The 20,331-nt window shown below is 44.4% G+C and overlaps 2 protein-coding genes across 3 annotated transcripts; one reads left to right on the top strand and one right to left on the bottom strand.

Annotated features, from left to right (window-relative positions):
* Positions 1-18: 18 nt before the first annotated feature.
* On the top strand, positions 19-5,511 carry LOC110001382 (CD209 antigen-like protein C). Of its 2 annotated transcripts, none has more exons than XM_020656868.3 (7): positions 19-690; positions 2,842-2,997; positions 3,530-3,619; positions 4,238-4,279; positions 4,545-4,687; positions 4,837-4,937; positions 5,090-5,511. In XM_020656868.3, the coding sequence occupies exons 2-7, from the start codon at positions 2,856-2,858 to the stop codon at positions 5,235-5,237; spliced, it is 666 nt and encodes a 221-aa protein (XP_020512524.1). In that variant the 5' UTR covers positions 19-690; positions 2,842-2,855; the 3' UTR covers positions 5,238-5,511. The 2 variants fall into 2 exon arrangements, with proteins under 2 accessions (XP_020512524.1, XP_020512523.1); XM_020656867.3 differs by having other exon boundaries at positions 2,839-2,997.
* Positions 5,512-9,216: 3,705 nt separating this feature from the next.
* On the bottom strand, positions 9,217-18,539 carry LOC110001380 (ewing's tumor-associated antigen 1 homolog). Its single transcript, XM_020656864.3, has 6 exons — positions 18,251-18,539; positions 16,772-16,903; positions 16,534-16,604; positions 16,324-16,436; positions 14,175-15,556; positions 9,217-12,025 (listed from the first exon to the last, which is right to left on the bottom strand). The coding sequence occupies exons 1-6, from the start codon at positions 18,387-18,389 to the stop codon at positions 11,916-11,918; spliced, it is 1,947 nt and encodes a 648-aa protein (XP_020512520.2). The 5' UTR covers positions 18,390-18,539; the 3' UTR covers positions 9,217-11,915.
* Between the last annotated feature and the right edge of the window lie 1,792 nt (positions 18,540-20,331).

Genomic DNA, 20,331 nt, shown 5'->3' with positions numbered 1-20,331 from the left:
AGAATCACTTCTTCTTTCTACCTTTGAGCTCTGGCCTCTGATATCAGTCAGTGCAGTGGACTTTGTGACTTGTAAATACGAGATAACAGAACACGACAAACCAACACTTTGGTCACCAGTAGGAATGATTTTAGCGCTTTGACGGTCAAACAGGAAATTAAATAATGATTATTTATTTATAAGTTCAAGCAGCTTCGCTGGTGATGTACGACTTATGGCGCCGAAGCGTTTACTCTTTACAAACTTCAATGTTTTAGGAATTAAATGTCAATCAAAAGAAATAAAAAAAGGTCAAGGACGGACGAAATATCACTCATACTAAAAATACATTTTATTCATATAGAGCTTTTCAAAACACTTGAAGACACTTTACAGAGTTACACAGAGCAGTTCAAAGCAGGTGTGAAAAGGTGGGTCCTGATCAGGGATTTAAATCTTGACAGGTCATCACGCCTGTCAAACAAGAGAGCGGTAAATTCAAGCCTTGTCAAGGAGGAAGACAGATGATCGCCTGCTTAGCTCTGCACCCTGCAGCTAGACGGAAAAGTCAAGGTAATTAAGGCCCTCAGCAACACTCTCCTCAACGCCACTGCACCCCGCAGATCACTCAGCAGGAAACCGTGACAGCCGGTTCAGTCAAAGACCGTTGGCTACTGCTCTTTGACGTGCCCTGACCGGACCTGACAGACTGTGAGTTGTTTTGTTTTCTGAACTGAATTGACTTTATTTTTCTTTTCTTTTCACTCAGAAAGACACATTTTTGTTTTGAACTGAAAATTAAGAGCCAGAAAAATTTCATTTTTGTTGATTGTTTTGATTTACCTCAGAAAGAGAGAGACTGAGAAAATGTTGTTTTTGATCAAAGTTGCTGGTGATATATTTTTGTGGTTGTTGGGTTTTCTGTTGACCTAATACAATAACAATTTATTGAAATGAACCTGTGTGGAAGTTTTCTGTATCATTTTTATTATTTGTATAAGGTGGTTAAGTTTTATACTTTTACATCCTTTGTGTTGGTTTTTACAATAAGTGTGGTGACTTTTTGACAACAAATTACAAACAAAACAACTTTTGCCAGGGACAGCCCTGGCTGGCACCCTAGAAACCAAACAAAAATTAAATTAAAAGTCTTGCCTGCTAAACAAACCGGTGAAGAAGGCCAGCTCTGTCGAGGTTGAGGTGGTGGGAGACAGAAGGATGATGGCAAAGCTATCATCCCTGATGGAGAACGTTTCCCACCCCCTGCATGGTACTGTAGCAGCTCCTTCAGCGGCAGGCTTCACCACCCGCGGTGTCAGATGGAGAGATACCGCAGGTCCTTCCTTCCTGCTGCAGTCAGACTGTTTAACCAAGCCTGCTCCAGTAGATCACAAAACACACACACACACACAACCGGACAATTCACTCTGACCTTGTGCAATAATAATGTTATATTAATGTTATATTATGTTTATCAAACCACTTTGTGCAATAACATGTTACACTTTATGTGCACTGTGTGCATGTCTGTGTTACACTGAATATTCTGACTACATTTGTCAAAACTGCAGCTCTCGGCTGATCTATTTTTTTTAAATCTATTTTTTTTTTTGGTTTATGGTTTCTGTGTATCAACAAACATATTTCAAATTAGTAGCATAATCTAATCACCAACAACAAACAATTACTCATCATTATAAACTTAATAGTGAGCTCAAACTGATTTAAGAAGCAGTAGATAAATAAACACAACAAGATGTCTTACATGTTCAGGAACACATGGCAGAGGTAGTGGATGGAGATCTGAAGAGATCTACAGGTTTATGTTCGGTGTGTGGCTGCAGTCACACCTGACTGCAATGATCAATCCAGCAGGACATTGAATGGTTATGACATCTCTGTCCACCAGAGGTCACCATTGAGACCTCCATGGAGAGAATTCACATTGGCAGTTTGGTGTGGGGGGGATGGAGAGCAGGCCTGAGGCTGAGGACCACAGCTGTCGGTACAGGGTGTAGGGGTGGAGGTGGTTGGTGAGGTACGATGGGGCTAGAGCATGGAGAGATTTATAGGTGAGTTGGAGGGGTTTATATTGGTACCAACTAAGAAACCTTGAGAAACACTTTCAATGGTCAGAACTGTTTGTTTTATGGTCTGTACATGCTGCAGTGGGGTGTCAGACGACAAATCACTGCATGTTGAAGAAACAACCTTTATCTCTACGCTTTGCATTCTTCATGTTGATTGACACGTCAGACTGTAATGACAGAAAACACGACATGTATAGGACAAGGTCAGCAAAGAAAAAGACTCTCCTCATCAACAGGCGGGGGCACAAAAGGGCCCCTTGTGTCCTGATGAAAGGATAAGGATATCAGTATTTCGGGTAATAACCCGAAATCCTACTGATATGTCACATAACCTACACTCTACACTATTAGTCGCCACCGCAACCCAAACAGCATCGCCACCTTGAAGAGAGTCAGGCTCCTTACATGCGAGCTCCAGGTAGTGACAACGCTGATACGCCCTACCCTGATACCCCCTAACGGCCCCCACGACCAGAATGCAACTATACCTGGTGACAACTTGAAAATGAAAAAGAAAACACAAGAGAAAATGGAGAAATACAGAGAAACATCCTGTCGAGAGATCTTAGAAAGAGAAGAAGGTGAAGCAGACCTAAGGTTCATTCATTCATTCTGATACCCAAAAGAGGAAATTCAGGAACTTTAACCTTATAGCAATACCAGAATCTTTGTTTATCAAGTGAAAGAAAATGAGGAAGATCTGAAATGCAAATGCTTGGCATATGACTAATGTGTGACCCACTTCCTCTTTAAACACTTTCTTCATCAGCAGTGTGCAGTCTGGAAATGAACATGGTGAGGTTCATCTCTAAAGAGTCGTCTGAGATCATGGTGGATTATGTCAATGTGGACGAATCATCTTCCAGGATTACGAACACAAAGCGCTGTTTAGGACAGGAGGTCAGAGGAGTGACTGCTGCAGCGCCTGGTGAGATAATATTTGTTCAAAATGTCTTGAATGTTTTATTTCTTCTTTCAGTGAACATGTCGGAGCCGTATGAAAATGTGATCCATCGGTTTTAGTTTGCTGTCAGTTTATTCAGCCATTTCCCCCATTAGATGATTCGCAGAGTTTATGTTTATATCATCTGTTCAATTGATTTCATTCACTTTAAAACTCAACTTGATTTATTATGGAGCTGCTGAACTTTTGCCTCAGACATCCTCATATCTATTCAACTTGATATTATCGTTTCACCTTGAGATATTGGTGGGATTTGTAGTTTTATCCAGAAAGATCTCAACTTTAAGCTTATTTTGGACTCTTGCTTTTTTGCTGATACCTTGTTCCTGACTTCTGGGTTTAAGAACTACAAATCCCACCAATATCTCACAGTGAAATGATTAAATCACTAGGTACCAGCAACAGGTGACAGTTGAGATGATTCTGGATGACTGTGTAAACCAACTCGTTGTAGAAGCTGCTTTGATTCATTGTGTCCGTGTGATTCTTCACTCAGGGGGAAAACTCTTAACACTGGTTGCTGTGAGCTTTGGCGTCCTGTGTTTCCTACAAGTGGCTCTCAACATTTCCCTGCGCCTCACTATCTGTGAGTCATTTCATCATGTTTCTCCTTTTGATGTAATTTTTCTGTACAAAGACTTCTTTGAAACGTTCTCCATTTATAATAACCACCACATGTCGAATCACTGCGATGGCAAGAAACAACAAGCCCCTAGAAGTATGTTTGTGGGGCAACGTGTTGAAGCCGGTTCAGTAAGATTGAGAAACATAGCAGTTCCTCTTAGGTTTGGATTGACCAACTTAAACTGAGAGAAGTTTGGGCAACTTTAGAAACAGAATGAATCATGAGGCATCATAACACTTCTAAAAAATCTGACATATTGCTGTAAAATAGAAGTAAGAAGAGATTGTGACTCCTCGTCTTCTTACTCACAACATACCACTTTAATTCTGTTGTTTTTTAAATTATTATAAAAAGTTCCAAAAGTGATCCCAAAAGGTCGGGACCCCCTGGGGGGTCATGAGGGGGTTTGTAAGTCTGTAAATCAAAGTCCCCATTGGTGTCAGTTTATTTATAACATAAGGGTGATAAAGGCTGGTTGGAGGGCCCCCCTGTGAGTTTTTGTCCCGGGCCTGAAGAGAATCCAGAATCAGCACTGAGCTGCAGATTGAAAAAACAAATAAAAGGTTTCTGCTCTTTCAGACACTTCTGACAGGAAGACCACGATCAATCTGACTGACTTTGGTGAGTACAATAAGTCTTAGATCTCCCCAAAACATGTGTGCGAAGTTTCTTGTTCTCACTCTGATCCTGTATTTGATCATGTCTATAAACCCCTCTATTTCAGCTCTGCTCAGAACAGGCTGTTTCTGTGTCTGTACCTTTAAATATGTAAATGAGTTATGTCTGAACACGCCCCTCTCTGGAAGGGCTCAGGCTTTCTCACTCCATGACAAATTGTGCTGAACCCTGAATTTGAAAGTTGTCTTTTATCGTTTTCGCACTTCAGATCCATATTTTCAACGAGGATGGGTTTATTTCCGTTCCAGTTTGTATTTTATTTCTTCTTTGAAGAAACCTTGGCAAGAGAGTCGAGTCGACTGTCTGCAGCAAGGAGCAGACCTGGTGATCATCAACAGCAGAGAGGAACAGGTGTGAGACTTGGGGCTGATTCAGATATAGATATTAGGAAAGACGGAGATTCCCTACCAGAAACTAATGCAGGGGTCTTTAGCATGACAACGTTTGTGAACCCCTGACCTCGGTGACTCTAAAGATTTCTGATCTTTCTGTGTAAGCAGGACTTCATTAGAAAGTTCTATGGGCTGATTTGGATTGGACTGACTCGGAGAGGACACAATGGGACGTGGAGATGGGTGGACGGCACGCCACTGACCAAAAGGTTTGAACAAAATGCTTTTAATCAAATAAGATGCAGAAACCAAAGACCCCAGAGCTTCATCTGCAGGGGAAAATACTGCAACCTAAAGCTGAGAGAATATTCAAACATGTTGATGCTGAAGCTTATTAAGATTGTTTGTTGGTTGGTTTCAGTTATTGGAGTCCCGGGGAGCCCAATGAATTTGAAGGCAAAAAAGAAGATTGTGTGGAAATAAAGCACCATGAGATGGACGACAGCTGGAATGACATCCCATGTGAGGATCAGAACTTCTGGATCTGTGAAAAGATGGTGGCTGTATAACTCAGCAGGTGAAACCTCTGCAGAGCTGACATGAACTGGAGTCCACGACGTCACGCTTTGCAGCCATAGTGTCACCGTCCATCACGCTCCACATGTCAAGTGCAAGTGTTGGTCAGAAGGATCATTTCAAACAGAAGAGATGTTTCCTGAGCAGAGGCCTCGTTGTTGTTGTCTTTTTTATCCGTATAATTGTATCTCTGAATCCCATCTGATCAGATAATTGAGACATTTAAGGAGAACTTGAACAACTGATTAATAAATCACTGAACCAAAAGTTTAACTGTCTTCATCTAATAATCAACATAATAACATAGAACATATTCTCCCATCCCGTCCCGTCTCGTTACCTTCTCTCTTCTTCTGTCTAATCTCACCTCGTCTCTTCCTGTCTCATCCCGTCATGTCCTGTGATGTCCCCTTTCATCTCATCCTGTATCTTCTCATCTCTTCTAGCCTTTTGGTCTCATCTCTGCCTGTTCACGTCCCGTCTCGTCCCTACTCGACTCTTCTGTCTAATCTCGTCTCTTCTTGTCCCATTGCGTCCCATCTTAACTCTTCCGTCTTGTCCCATCATATGTAGCATATTAATGTATTAAGATATTAATAAATACACATTTTTACCTCGGAATATAAAAATGGGGAAACACCTCTGGTGATGAGGAGGAAATCAGCCGTAGTTGTAATAATGAATTAATCAATCAATCATATGTCAGAACGGCGAGCTCTTCAGGACAGTTTAAATCACAGAACACACGGACTAGCTCTGAAGGTTTATTAGGGTTACCCTAACCCTTACCCTAATAATGAGCTACATATCAATGAATATATATGGATGAGTATATTAATGAAACTATAAGGTATATGACATTGGTATGGTGACGTTATAAGGTGAAAGTAACAAATTAAAACGAGAGGTTGGAATTGATTTAACGAAATGTGATTAAAGAAAATGTGATTAACGAGTTTGTATAAGAGATCTGGACTCGGCTTTTGATGTTGGACACGACCCTTCTGGTTTCACGAGCTGAGAACGCAACCCTCACAATCAACTCTCTCTCTCGGGAACCAAAAAACGAGTTCATGCGACGAGAGACGAAGACAAGACTGAGGAGAGAAGTCGATTCTCTCCACCTCTGTCTCGGACAACAGGAAGGGGGCGGGGCTCCAAGAGGGAGGCGAGCTCCGAGTTATGATTAAATCATGGAACATACAGTCTGTAGGGGCGCCAATAGCCGAGTGGTTAGTTTGTGTCCCCCATGTAGGTCCCTGAGGCGGGCAGCCCGGGTTGGAGTCCGACCAGTGGCTCAAGGGCACAAACAGATGTTGCATCCTGTCTGTAAACTTATCGACAGTCACATATCTGCTGAGGAATTTCAGGCTGCAGCGCTCTGATCCTGCCAGCAGGTGTCACTGTGAGGCCACGTATGGAGACCTTTCCAGGGTCTGTGTCTCCTGATTCAGGACGTTTAGAAGAACTATGGAAGACAGAGTTTCCACAAAAAATAAAAAATAAAAACAGACACTCAGATATTTCATTCATCCCCTGGAGGAAACCCAGGAGTTTCCCATAGTGCTCACACATTTAAGCTAAGTCAGTGTTCACAGTCCAGTCCAATTTGTTGTCCAGGTGCACACATACATACTTAAAGGTGGGCACCACCGATATTAGCTAATTATAACGGAATAGTCACGCATTGACTTTTGTAACTCCCTTACTGCCAGCTCGTCCTATCCCACAAAGTGGATACAAGATACAGCTCTGCCACTCTGGTCACTTCCTGTCAGCACCTATGTGTCCAATACGACCTCTCTCTCTCTCTCTCTCTCTATGAATGAATTGTAGAATAACGTTTATAAACGTATGACAACATTAACCAGATCCCCAGTGATCACTCACCTCTTCATTCTGCCAGGATGGCGATGGCAGAAACGCAGAGTTTAAGGTTTCCTTGCACAGCTGCAAAAGAAGGCGGTCCGTTTTTGCCGTCTCCATCAATTAAAGATCTCATTCATTCTCGGCCAACCTGCCGCCTCTCGTGGAAGCTGCTCATCGGTTTGTGATTTAGACTCCAGATTTACTTTCACATGAAAGTCTGAAATCTGTCTCTGGCTCTCTGAACGCACAGAGGCGACCAAAAACTATTTAGAGAGGATTCTCAGATACATTCGGAGAGTAAAAACAGAAGTGTCAGGTTCAGTTCCAGCTCGAGTCCTGAAGGAAAACAGAGAATCATGCTCTCCTGTGAGAGGAATTTATGCTTCACACAGAAAAAATAACATTTTAATGTCTCCGACTTAAACTGTGAAAGCTACTGTTGTAGTCACGAGACCAAGACGTCCCCGAGTCCAGAGTGCTCCGAGACCGAGTCAAGACCAGGACCAAGGCAGGGCGAGACCGAGTCAAGACTGAGACCAAGGCAGGGCGAGACCGAGTCAAGACCAGGACCAAGGCAGGGCGAGACCGAGTGAAGACCAGGACCAAGGCAGGGCGAGACCGAGTCAAGACCAGGACCAAGGCAGGGCGAGACCGAGTCAAGACCAGGACCAAGGCAGGGCGAGACCGAGTGAAGACCAGGACCAAGGCAGGGCGAGACCGAGTGAAGACCAGGACCAAGGCAGGGCGAGACCGAGTGAAGACCAGGACCAAGGCAGGGCGAGACCGAGTCAAGACCAGGACCAAGGCAGGGCGAGACCGAGTGAAGACCAGGACCAAGGCAGGGCGAGACCGAGTGAAGACCAGGACCAAGGCAGGGCGAGACCGACGTTTGTTTACCTTCTTTCAGCTCAATAATGAGGTACGAAGGACTGCTTCAACGACAGGTTTGCTGATAAAGGGGGCGAGGTGACCTCATACGACCACACTCAAAAAAACATCAACTATCCCTTTAACGCATCGAGGACGTCAGGAAACATCTTTAAATTGAAACCTGTTCGGGTCTTTGACAGCGTGGACGTCACTCTCCTCTGTGATTGGCCCGGGAATAATGAATGAAGCAGAGGAGGGAGGCGGGGTCACTCAGAGTTCAGCAAACCTCTCAGGTGACTTGAGACCTGCAGGGGAGTAACAGGATCGGCTGTAAACACGTTCAGCCACGTTGGTGTAGGGAACGAGGGAGGCGAGGGGGGGCAGAGAAACCCCACAGGTGAGAGACACCTGGAGAGACTCTAGATGTGCGTTCAGCTTGCCATATAAACTGGCCAATCACTGATGTCCATCCATCCATTATCTATACTGCTTTTCCTGTTCAGGGTCGCGAGGGACTCGAGCTGATCTCAGCTGTCATTGGGCGATAGGCGGGGTTACACCCTGGACTGTTCACCAGCCAATCCCAGGCCTGACATGTCCTATTGTTTACGGTGAGAAGGCAGACTCAGAGGGCAGAACAAACACCTAGCTGTGGGAGTGTCACCCACCTGGGGGAGGGGCTACTGCCCTTTGTGATGTCATGAAGGGAAAATCTCCAAACGGCCTGTTTGAGCACACATTTTCTGAAAAGTGGAGCAGGCAGAAGACGGAGAGGATGGACTTTTCTCATCATTGGGGGGTTTGTAGACAGATTAGGGGCACATGTTAGAGGAACATGGTGAAGTGGATTTTGTATAATATGGAACCTTTGAGAGGAAGATGATGAATTTTAAACATTATGTAATGACATCTGTGGAGCAGTCCAGACATTTCTGTGGCTGTCGCTGCCAAAACAAACTCCTTCATAATTAAAAAAAACTTCAATACGCAGACCCCTGATAGTATTTTCCATCACTTTATCGGCATGACGTCAAAACAGACACAGAATGAAAAAATCATTTTGAGAAAGACAGAGACATGATGCGCAGCGTGCATGGACTAAGTGGACTTTAACAGTTAGGACCCTGACACCTTCCATACGCACAATGTAGTGAGTGAGTGTAGACCTGGATGAGAAAGTTTAGGTTAGGAGAACTTTTCCATCGTACAGAGAAAAGACAATGACACGACGACTGACGATATCAACAGTAAAACTTTATTGGTAAAACAGGCTCCAATCTGTTAAAGTGCATTAAAGGAAACGATGAACAGCAGAGAGTCGGGTGAGACAGGTGACTCCTCGTCCTCATGATCAGAAAGAAAATACGTCAAAATGAATAAGAGTTTAAATATCTTAAAGGAACAGAAAAGCTCTCCAGGATTACGGTTAGCCTAGCTTAGCATAAAGAATTCTGCTCTCAAGCAGCTATCAAGCTAAGCTAAGCCTTACATGTTGAACCTTTTTTATTTATGACACTGATATCAAAACTTTCAAAAACATTTTATAAACCGTTTACTCTGACACCAGATCACACGCTCGTTGTCCACACTGCATAAATATTGATTATTATTCTTAGCTCTGTGAATTTCAGTTTCTGAAGTGTGGTGCTTTTATTTTGAAGGTGTACTTGTAGAAGTGTGCTGCTTTTATTTTGAAGGTGGACTAACAGACGTGTCACAAGCTTAACGAGTTGCTGAGTGAGAAGGCAATAGACACAGGGCGCTGCGGTGCTCACTGGCCGTTAGGACACTCCAATAGGAAACGACTGAATCTTTGTCGCTCTCATGCTGTTCTACTTTAAAACTGATTACCGTAAAACTTCAAATAAAAGCCAATCACAAGTTAAGGCCCACCCCTTTAACCGCCCTGGTGTAGCTGCACATTTTAAATAAGTTATATTTTTTTAGTGGTTTTTGACTTCATGGGAAGAGACAGCTGAAGAGAGAAAGACAGAGTGTGGGACGACGTGCAGCACAGGGCCGGATTCAAACCCACGACGGCTGCAACGAGGACTATAGCCGCTGTACACGGAGGGTAATAACCACTATCATTTATTAGTCCTTTTTCCATCTTAACTGTTTCTGAGTTTGGTTTTTAAAATAATTAACGGCCCCAAATAAACGCGAGGTCATGCAGATTAGTATTTAAGTTTTACCGTATTATCAGAGACCTCTGGAAACGAGATGAGTCGCCCCCTACTGGCCTTTAGGAATAATTAGGCTGCGACCAGTTCTTCAATCTGAGAGTAAATCCACTTCTTTAAATGCCACATATCTGATCGGTAGATGAAGCTAGTTAGCCTAGCTTAGCATAAAGAAGCGAAGATTCTGCATCTTGAACTGACACTTACTTTACAACGATACAACCGCCTTTATTTTACTAATTGACGGTATTTAAACACCCATGTTCTGATCTCTAACCCAAACATGCCGCCAGATTACATCGGCATCGTTTGAGTCTGTTTCTGTGAAAAAAAACAAGAACTAAACCGAATCTGATGCCGAGGACTTCTGTATTTGTTGCCGTGGTTACAGTTTAGCTTTTTTTTAAGTTAAAAATTCAGAAATTGTGACGACGCTGCGCGAGATCGAGACCATAAACTGGTTAGGATATCGTTTACTGAGGGAATACATTTAACTGAGGAGTAGGAGCATTCAAATACATATTTTTAGAACCTGTGGAGTCGCCCCCTGCTGGACATTTATAAAGCTATTTCAAGGCTCTTCCATTTTATTTTAATCTGTTTTTCCTGAGATAACGTGTACGATTCCAGTTGTTTTCTTGAGTTCCTCACTTATCTATCCTATTCACTCAGGATAACAACTCTGCTTTACTCACAATAACGAGTCAATTAAAGTTTTTTCACAATATCGAGAAATGACCTCGTCATTAAGAGAACAAACAGCGCTGTTATCTTGAGACAAAGACATAAATACGTCAAGATCTCAAGGAAAATAGTCAAATAAGTATGTAGCATCGGCTTCACTTGTCAGACACTTCCACTTCCCATAAAACAGTCTGTGGTCTTAACGTTATTAGCCTAGCTTAGCATAAAGACTGGAAACAAGGGAAACAGCTAGCCTAACAGAGATTGAGACCATAAACTCGTTAGGATATAATTTACTGGAAACTGAGAAGCAGAAAAAGTTCTTCAAAGACTTGAAGGTCTTATGTCATCAGACTTCTTTTTACATCCAGTAGAGTAGTAGCCCCTGCTGGCCAGTAAAAAAACCTGCAATTTCAAGCCACATTACTCTGTGTTCTGGAGATAACGGCGAGTATATTTTCAGATGTTTTCTTGAGTTCCTAACTTATGTTTCCTATTCACTTGGGACAACAACTCTGCTTTTCTCGCTATATCGAGAAATAACTTCGTTATAACGGGTTGAAAACAGCGTTGTCTTGAGATAACGACAAAAATACGTAAAGATCTTCAGGAAAACGGTGTTTAACCTTCACTTTTCAGACACTTCCACTTCTTAAAAACAGTCTGTGGTCTTAGCGTTATTAGCCTAGCTTAGCATAAAGCCTGAAAACAAAGGGAAACAGCTAGCCTAACACCTTTAAAACTGAATGACCGCTGTACTCACCAAACAGGACACACTTTAATCTCACATTTTCCCCCTCCCAAATAAAGATGAAGCGTCCCTTTAAGTCAGAACAACAACATGGCGTGATATCAGAACAGATAAAAGAAGAACACAAACGGCACAAGGTCACATAACGTAAAGAACAAATATAAAATGTAGAAGGATCTGATCGAGAGACTTAAGTCATCAGGAGTGAACAAAACAACTGACGGGAGAGTCAGCGAGGTTTCACCTTCATGCAGATGAGTCCAGACTTCACGTATGCAGGTTAGTTGATTCCACAAAGTCGTTTCTTTTGTTTTTCAGGTTGGAGCTCGGGGAAGGTTTTGGGTGGCCTGCAGCCTCTGTCGACGCCTCTCCATCGCCTGCTGCTTCTTCAGCTCGATCTCTGCCGCAGAACATTTCCCCAAATCTGCAGGAAACAAGACGAGACACAAAAAATGTGACGGAAGCACACGTGAAGGAGGCGCAAAACACATGACGGAGAAACAAAACACGTGAGGGAGGCGCAAAACACATGACGGAGAAACAAAACACGTGAAGGAGGCGCAAAACACGTGAAGGAGGCGCAAGACACGTGAAGGAGACACAAAACATGTGAAGGAGAGGCGAAAAACACGTGAAGGAGGCGCAAAACACGTGAGGGAGGCGCAAAACACGTGAAGGAGGCGTAAAACACGTGAGGGAGGCTCAAAACGCGTGAAAGAGGCGCAAGACACGTGAAGGTGACGCAAGACACGTGAAGGTGACGCAAAACACGCGAAGGAGGTGTAAAACACGTTAAGGAGGCGCAAAACACGTGAAGGAGGCGTAAAACACGTGAGGGAGGCGCAAAACATGTGAGGGAAGCTCAAAAGACGTAAAGGAGGCGCAAGACACGTCAAGGTGACGCAAAACACGCAAAACACGGACGGAGGCGTAAAAACACGTGAGGGAGGCTCAAAACGCGTGAAAGAGGCGCAAGACACGTGAAGGTGACGCAAAACATGTTAAGGAGGCGCAAAACACGGACGGAGGCGTAAAACACGTGAGGGAGGCTCAAAACGCGTGAAAGAGGCGCAAGACACGTGAAGGTGACACAAGACACGTGAAGGTGACGCAAAACACGCAAAGGAGGCGCAAAACACGCAAAGGAGGCACAAAACACGGACGGAGGCATAAAAACACGTGAGGGAGGCTCAAAACGCGTGAAAGAGGCGCAAGACACGTGAAGGTGACGCAAAACATGTTAAGGAGGCGCAAAACACGGACGGAGGCGTAAAACACGTGAGGGAGGCTCAAAACGCGTGAAAGAGGCGCAAGACACGTGAAGGTGACACAAGACACGTGAAGGTGACGCAAAACACGCGAAGGAGGTGTAAAACACGTTAAGGAGGCGCAAAACACGTGAAGGGGAGGTGAAAAACACGTGAAGGAGGCGTAAAACACGTGAGGGAGGCGCAAAACATGTGAGGGAAGCTCAAAAGACGTAAAGGAGGCGCAAGACACGTGAAGGTGACGCAAAACACGCAAAGGAGGCACAAAACACGGACGGAGGCGTAAAAACACGTGAGGGAGGCTCAAAACGCGTGAAAGAGGCGCAAGACACGTGAAGGTGACGCAAAACATGTTAAGGAGGCGCAAAACACGGACGGAGGCGTAAAAACACGCGAGGGAGGCTCAAAACGTGTGAAAGAGGCGCAAGACACGTGAAGGTGACGCAAAACACGCGAAGGAGGTGTAAAACACGTTAAGGAGGCGCAAAACACGTGAAGGAGGCGTAAAACACGTGAGGGAAGCTCAAAAGACGTAAAGGAGGCTCCAAAGACGTGAAAGAGGCGCAAAACACGTGAAGGAGAGGTGCAAAACACGTGAAGGAGACGCAAAACACGTGAAGGAGACGCAAAACACGTGAAGGAGAGGTGCAAAACACGTGAAGGAGACGCAAAACACGTGAGACGCAAAACACGTGAAGGAGAGGTGCAAAACACGTGAAGGAGATGCAAAACCCGTGAAGGAGACGCAAAACACGTGAAGGAGACGCAAAACACGTGAAGGAGAGACGCAAAACCCGTGAGGGAGAGACGCAAAACACGTGAGACGCAAAACACGTGAAGGAGAGGTGCAAAACACGTGAAGGAGACGCAAAACACGTGAAGGAGACGCAAAACACGTGAGACGCAAAACACGTGAAGGAGAGGTGCAAAACACGTGAAGGAGATGCAAAGCCCGTGAAGGAGACGCAAAACACGTGAAGGAGACGCAAAACACGTGAAGGAGAGACGCAAAACCCGTGAGGGAGAGACGCAAAACACGTGAAGGAGAGGTGCAAAACACGTGAAGGAGAGGTGCAAAACACGTGAAGGAGACGCAAAACACGTGAAGGAGACGCAAAACACGTGAAGGAGACGCAAAACCCGTGAAGGAGAGGTGCAAAACACGTGAAGGAGATGCAAAGCCCGTGAAGGAGACGCAAAACACGTGAAGGAGACGCAAAACACGTGAAGGAGAGACGCAAAACACGTGAAGGAGAGGCGCAAAACCCGTGAAGGAAGATGTGTTGAAGGTGAACGCGTTTTTACCTTTGTTCGTCACCGTGGAAACCGGGTTGTTTGGCTTCTTAAAGGTGAAGTGCTCTTTCCGGATGTTTCCCTGCGGCGCAGTCTGGACCCCGCTGCTCACCTGCAGACTCGCTGAACTGTCCACACCCCCTGAAGAGGTTTTTAACTGTGCGCACCTTAAAGTCTCTCTTTTCATTTGTGCACCTTCAGCTGCGCTTGAAACCAAACCACCTGCGTGAGAAGTCCCAGCTGAACGGGGGAGAGTTTGAGGAGGGAAAGGTTTCTGATTGGCCGTTGGCTGTTTGGTTCGGTTGTCCCAGGTGTTGACAGACAGCTGCAGAGCGGCTCTCTGGGTCGACATGGAAACTGTCTGTTTGATGGGGACGTTCTGGGCGCTCTGGATCTGGTTCTCCACGTTTTCACACATCTCACACAGAAGGTCGTCATCGGCCGGGTCGTCCCACACTGGATCAGACGAGAAGAAAGAGTTCAGGTTGTCGTCCAGGAGGTCAGAGATGGCGGCCGCCTCGTTGTGGGATGGAACTGCTGCAGGTGTGAGTGGAAGGCTGCGAGCAGGAGGTGCCGCGTTTGTCCTTTGTTTCGATTGTTGTTTCTGTGTATCTGATTTCACCGTGTTTGACTTTTGCACGCTCTGTTGAGAACCCGCTCCTGCTAAAACGTGACAATTGTTCTTCTGAGGGTCTTTCTCTGACCTTTTTGAGCCGTTTTCCACCCTTGAGTTAGTCCAGGTGTCTGTCTGGCTTGTTTTGATAGAAAAATGAGGATTGGACTCCAGCTTGAAGGTCGATCTTTGTCTCAGACTGTCTGACCATCGAAAACTTCCCGGACTCTTTATTTCACGCGCGGGTTTCTGGGTTGAGCAGTGCGTCGGAGCGGAAAAGCTCTGCGGATTTTGTGTCATCTCCAAAACCAAAGAGTCATTAAGCAAGTCGTCGTTTTCCCAGTCGTCCTCGAACTCGTCGTTTGCAGGAGCAGCTCTAGTGTTGGTCGTGGAAACACCAGAAGTGCGAGACGATGCAGACGTTTTCCCAGAAGCCGCACACGTGCTAGGAGGATGTTTCACTTGTGACACCTGACTTAAGTTTCCGCTCACATGCTGGGTCGGCCCATCGAACAGGAGGTCCAAATCGTCCTCCATTTGTAGATCCAGGTGTGCCTGAATGTCTCTCCCAGCCGCAGCCGTGTCCTCAGCTCGTTGATGGTTTCCAAAAAGTGAAGGTGAGAAGTCGTTCTGATCGCCGTTCTCAAAATCCAACATGTCCTCCGACAGCAGCTCCAGACTCTGCTGGTGCGGGTCGTCCACCTCTTCCTCTTCGTCCCGACGAAACATGTTGAAATCAAACTGTTTGGCGAGCTTCAGCAAGTCGTCCACGCCGTTCGGCCTGTGACAAAAATAAAAAGAGCTTAGAGGGATGACATCGGCATTTTGTGTAAAACTGTCGGGGGAGCAAACTCTTTGAAGGTTTAATTTAAATCTGAACAAAAGATATCTCCGATTTTTGTTTCACTTTTAATAACATGAAAGAAGTTTGTTTATCAAATTAAAATATCACGATGGCCAATGAGTTCAAGTGACATGCAACAGCAAATTCAGAGACAATGCGTGTTCAAAAACACGTGCAGAAGACCAAAACAAACACACTGACGGACATGCTGCTAAGATATCAACACGCTGAAAATACACAAAAACACGTGCATGAACAGGAAACGTGTTGCAGAGTGAGACGCTCAGAAAACTAAAAACTAAAATAAAACAAACTAATGCTAAACGCGGCAAATCCAGTTTTCAGAACAGACGAGCTCCAGGCCTGAAGGGGGCGCTCAGTGAGACAGCGCCTTTCCTGTTCATGCAGGTGTTTTATCTTTTTGCAGCACGTCAGCGTGTTTCTATCAGTGCGTTTGTTTTTGTCTTGAGTGTGGGTTTTGAATTTGCACCCTCTCTGAGGTCACAGCATGTTTTTTTTTTACAAATGTAAATCCTTCGGGCTGTTGCCTTCACCACCCACCGTAAAATACGATCAGAACTTTGTCGTAATGAAAAACAAACAACAATGACAGTAAACACTGAATGAAAACAAAGCACAATAAGAGAGCGAGCAAAAGGAAAAAGAGATGAAAACAAGGAGAGCAGATTGGTCTCCTCCTTTACCTTGGGGACTTCTTCTTCGGTTTGGGAGCTTGAACGTCCGGCGTGCAGGGAATGGCTGCGCTGTCTCCGATCCACTGCTGTAACGTCGGCTCTGCGACCCTCGGCCTGCCATGCTTCACAAACACAAAACATTGAAACATTCAGGACAGACTGTCGAGCTGCTGATCAGCTACGTCTCGGGACGCGGCGATGGAAGGTAGTGTCGCTCACCTTTGGAGCGATCCTGCTGACAATCTCTGAGATGTTCACCACTCCAGCAGGCGGCTTCTTTCCTCTTTTACCTGGAGACAAAAAACATGTCAGTAATGACGATGCAGCTCTTGCCTCCATGAAGCAAATCTTCTTTCCTCGTATGTTTTATGATGTTTTCAAATCTGCACTCAGGAGTTTTGTGCAGGTGTGACAGCAGCTATGAAAGACTAATCCAAGGACTCTGTCTGATATTTACCGAGTCTGTTTGGAGAAGGAGACGTGGCATCCCAGATGATGTCCTGCTGGACGTCCGAGTCGTTGTGTGGAGACTCTCCGCTGAAACCTCCGCCTGCTCTGGATCTCGGGATTCTGGTCGGACTCTTAAATTCTGGAGAATAAGTAAAAAAAAAAAAACTGATTCATTAAGAACAACATTTACCGCTCAGCTCTCCTTGACTCAAGTTAATAAGTGCTTCGGACATTTGTTGCTGAAAATCCAAGGTTACTTTATTTTAGTACCTTTCAGATACCAACAAAGAATCTGTCACTTTTTATCCCCTCCAGCTTTTTCCATTGACACCCATGGCTTCGTTTTGTTTGAAGAGGAAGATTTGGAAGATGGCTGGTACTCATGTGAGAGATGGGTGCTTGCCTCCTGCAGGTGTTACGACGAGAATTACATCCCTGCTGAGAATCAGAATTGCATGCACCTCTGGGAAGTGTTTGAAAACGGTATAAATCCTATATCTGGGGGCAGATCTGTGATGACAAAGTACATGTAGTTTATTTTTAAAAAGGTTAGTGTCCTTATTGTCCTGAAAATTCGATAGAAGACGCTTTTTCATTGGCCTGTGTAAATATGAGCTGCAAAGAGTGTCTGACTTTGAAGTGTGTCTGTAGAGGACATTTAAAGGTGGATGCAAAGTGTCGGCACAACACCGTCCTGCCATGGACCAAGGCGAATACTGCTGGCATGCCACAAACAACACCGGCATGCCCGTGATCCCCAAGTTACATGCCACATGGCAGTTCAGATCTAGGAGCTGCTGTAAAAATGTTGTGTGCTGAACTGTAATCTGAAACTGAGTTTCTGGAAAACATAAATTTATTAGAAACCTCAATGGGGTTTGGTGTATTGTTGTATAGATACAGCAGAATGGGACGCTGTCAGGGCTTGTAACCGTCACTACAGACAACACATCCATGGATCTTTGGTAGACAGAGATCCTTAAAGGGTTAATTAGGGATTTTTTTTTTATTCCGAATTAAAAGTTACAAGTTCGGCTTTGTAAATTTCACTTTATCCACTCTTTGAGATCGGGGATTCCTTGTGGATCTACAAGAAAACTTAAAAAGTGCGAGAAATTTGAATGGAGTTTGGTTGAGAGTTGTGTACGCACAGCTGAGCGGACGTAGTCGGGGCATGTATCCCTCACAGCAGACGACTGATCAAGGGATCTTTAGGGGACACTTTAAGAGCCTTAAATAGTTATTTAGTGATTATTTTCGTATCCCGAATTAAGGGTAAAACGTTTGGCTTGGTAAAAATGACTTGTTCACTCTTTGTGATTGAGTATATCTCGTGTATCTACAAGAAAACCAAAAAGTGGGAGAAATTTGAATGGAGTTTGGTTGAGAGTTGTGTACGTTCAGCTGAGCGGGACGTTGTCGGGGCAACAATATGGAACAAGTTCAGATGAATTACAAACACACGGACAGAAAAACATCCACTAACCTGCCGGCTCGCTCCTCGGAGGATGGTCCACTTTCCCCGCAGTCTGAGTCTGTCTGAAGGTTCTGCTCAGCCGGTTCGGTTTCGGTGTGGATCCCGTCAGTCCAAAAGGAGGGTCACACTTCCGGCGAACCCCGTTCATACCGGCGGTTAAACGTCGGTTACTCGTTCCAGCCGACGATTTGTGGGCTAACGGTTAAATTCAATATGTTATTTACTTTATTCTGTTGTTGATTTGACCTGTCAGCGACGTTTTTGAACGTCCCGCCATCTTGTCTTTCCCAGGGTTCCTTTCGAGGGTGCGTTCAGGAGCATCAGAGCTGCGCGGATTCTGCGCTTATCATCATCACAATTATATTTAAAACGTTTCAATCTATCGTTTCTTTTCAATTTACGTAAATTAATTATTCTTAAACAAATTGACAAACATTTATTATTAATATATGCTAATAAATAATAAATAAATAAAAACAGCACTTTTGATTGAAAGCTGTTGATATAATTAATAATTAATGAATATTATTATTATGAGGGCTGTTAAAGGATTAACATTTCTAATTGCGATTAATCACATTTAAATCGTGTGTTTGAAATTCTGTTATTTCACATTTATTTTTTTATGTTTGTCCTGTCTTAAGCTGAGAGTACTTTACCTGCTGTGTGCTTTTATTTTGAAATACAGTTAGGCCCTTCCTGTAGAGTGAAGATAAGACATGAAGTTAAGCACAGAAACAGGAAGTGGTTAGGGATCCCAAAGTGAGGTCAAACATCTCAAAGGTCAATGTGTGATGTCATAAGGTCAATGTGTGATGTCACAAGGTCAATGTGTGATGTCATCAGGTCAGAGTGTGATGTCATCAGGTCAGAGTGTGATGTCATCAGGTCAGTGTGTGATGTCATCAGGTCAGTGTGTGATGTCATAAGGTCAGTGTGTGATGTCATCAGGTCAGTGTGTGATGTCATAAGGTCAGTGTGTGATGTCATAAGGTCAGTGTGTGATGTCATCAGGTCAGTGTGTGATGTCATCAGGTCAGTGTGTGATGTCATGAGGTCAGTGTGTGATGTCATCAGGTCAGTGTGTGATGTCATCAGGTCAATGTGTGATGTCATCAGGTCAGTGTGTGATGTCATCAGGTCAGTGTGACGTCATAAGGTCTGTGTGATGTCATCAGGTCAGTGTGATGTCATAAAGTCAGTGTGTGATGTCATCAGGTCAGTGTGTGATGTCATCAGGTCAGTGTGTGATGTCATCAGGTCAATGTGTGATGTCATAAGGTCAGTGTGTGATGTCATCAGGTCAGTGTGTGATGTCATCAGGTCAGTGTGTGATGTCATCAGGTGGATATTACTGTGTGAGAGTTTGTTAAAGTGAAATGAGACATTCAGAGATGCAGCAGTGAGACTACAGGGAGACACTGAGGACGAGTATCTACGGAGAGCCTGAAGGGACAAACATGAGGTTAATGTGATGAACTCGTTAATACTCACAGACCTAACAATTTTTATTTTCATCTGCAGAGTCACTTAAGTTATAAACCATTTAGCTTAGCAGGCTGCAGAGCTGAAGGGGTGAGGACATAAACCCGATCTTTATCATCGTTATCTGATGGGGTTAGGGGGTTTTGTCATGAGGTCTAATAATCTGTTCCACAATCTCTTTTTGGCGTCTAACGTCTCTGGGACTGTAAATGAGCGGACTGTTCAGGGTGAGTCCTGCAGACGACAGCAGCAGGGGATATTTGTGAAGCTGTCAGCGGCAGCAGCTCTCCTCCTCATCCTGCATCTTTTCCCTAAAGGACGTTTAACGTGTCCCATCCTGCTGGACTGATAGTACACTGTAGTATGTGTAACATGAACACACTCAAAACAAGCGCAAGACATGCATACTCCGGGAAACACGGCTTACAAAATGACTGAAATATAATGTATGATTTCTTATTTTCATTTCCTTTAATATGACATTCATAAGAAAGTGCCTAAAACTGCAGTTCCTCCAGTGTCCACTAGAGTCTGTCTCCTGCAGTGAGTCAGTCTCCATAGAGCCCCATGTTAAAATGTCTAACTTTACAGCTGCAGTTCCTCCA

This window comes from Labrus bergylta, chromosome 1, assembly GCF_963930695.1.
Source record: "Labrus bergylta chromosome 1, fLabBer1.1, whole genome shotgun sequence".
NCBI lineage: Eukaryota > Metazoa > Chordata > Actinopteri > Labriformes > Labridae > Labrus > Labrus bergylta.
The sequence above is the reverse complement of the archived record's forward strand: the minus strand, read 5'-3'. Positions and strand labels throughout refer to the sequence as shown.

Bases quoted from the DNA above. Each gene is read 5' to 3' on its own strand.
- LOC110001380 (XM_020656864.3), bottom strand. From the start codon at position 18,389: ATGAACGGGGTTCGCCGGAAGTGTGACCCTCCTTTTGGACTGACGGGA. The intron at 16,904-18,250 runs GTTAGTGGATGT...CTTATTCTCCAG, and splicing joins TCCGAGGAGCGAGCCGGCAG to AATTTAAGAGTCCGACCAGA. The intron at 16,437-16,533 runs GTGAGCGACACT...GTGTTTGTGAAG, and splicing joins TCAGCAGGATCGCTCCAAAG to CATGGCAGGCCGAGGGTCGC.
- LOC110001382 (XM_020656868.3), top strand. From the start codon at position 2,856: ATGAACATGGTGAGGTTCATCTCTAAAGAGTCGTCTGAGATCATGGTG. The intron at 2,998-3,529 runs GTGAGATAATAT...TTCTTCACTCAG, and splicing joins AGTGACTGCTGCAGCGCCTG to GGGGAAAACTCTTAACACTG. The intron at 4,938-5,089 runs GTTTGAACAAAA...GGTTGGTTTCAG, and splicing joins GGCACGCCACTGACCAAAAG to TTATTGGAGTCCCGGGGAGC.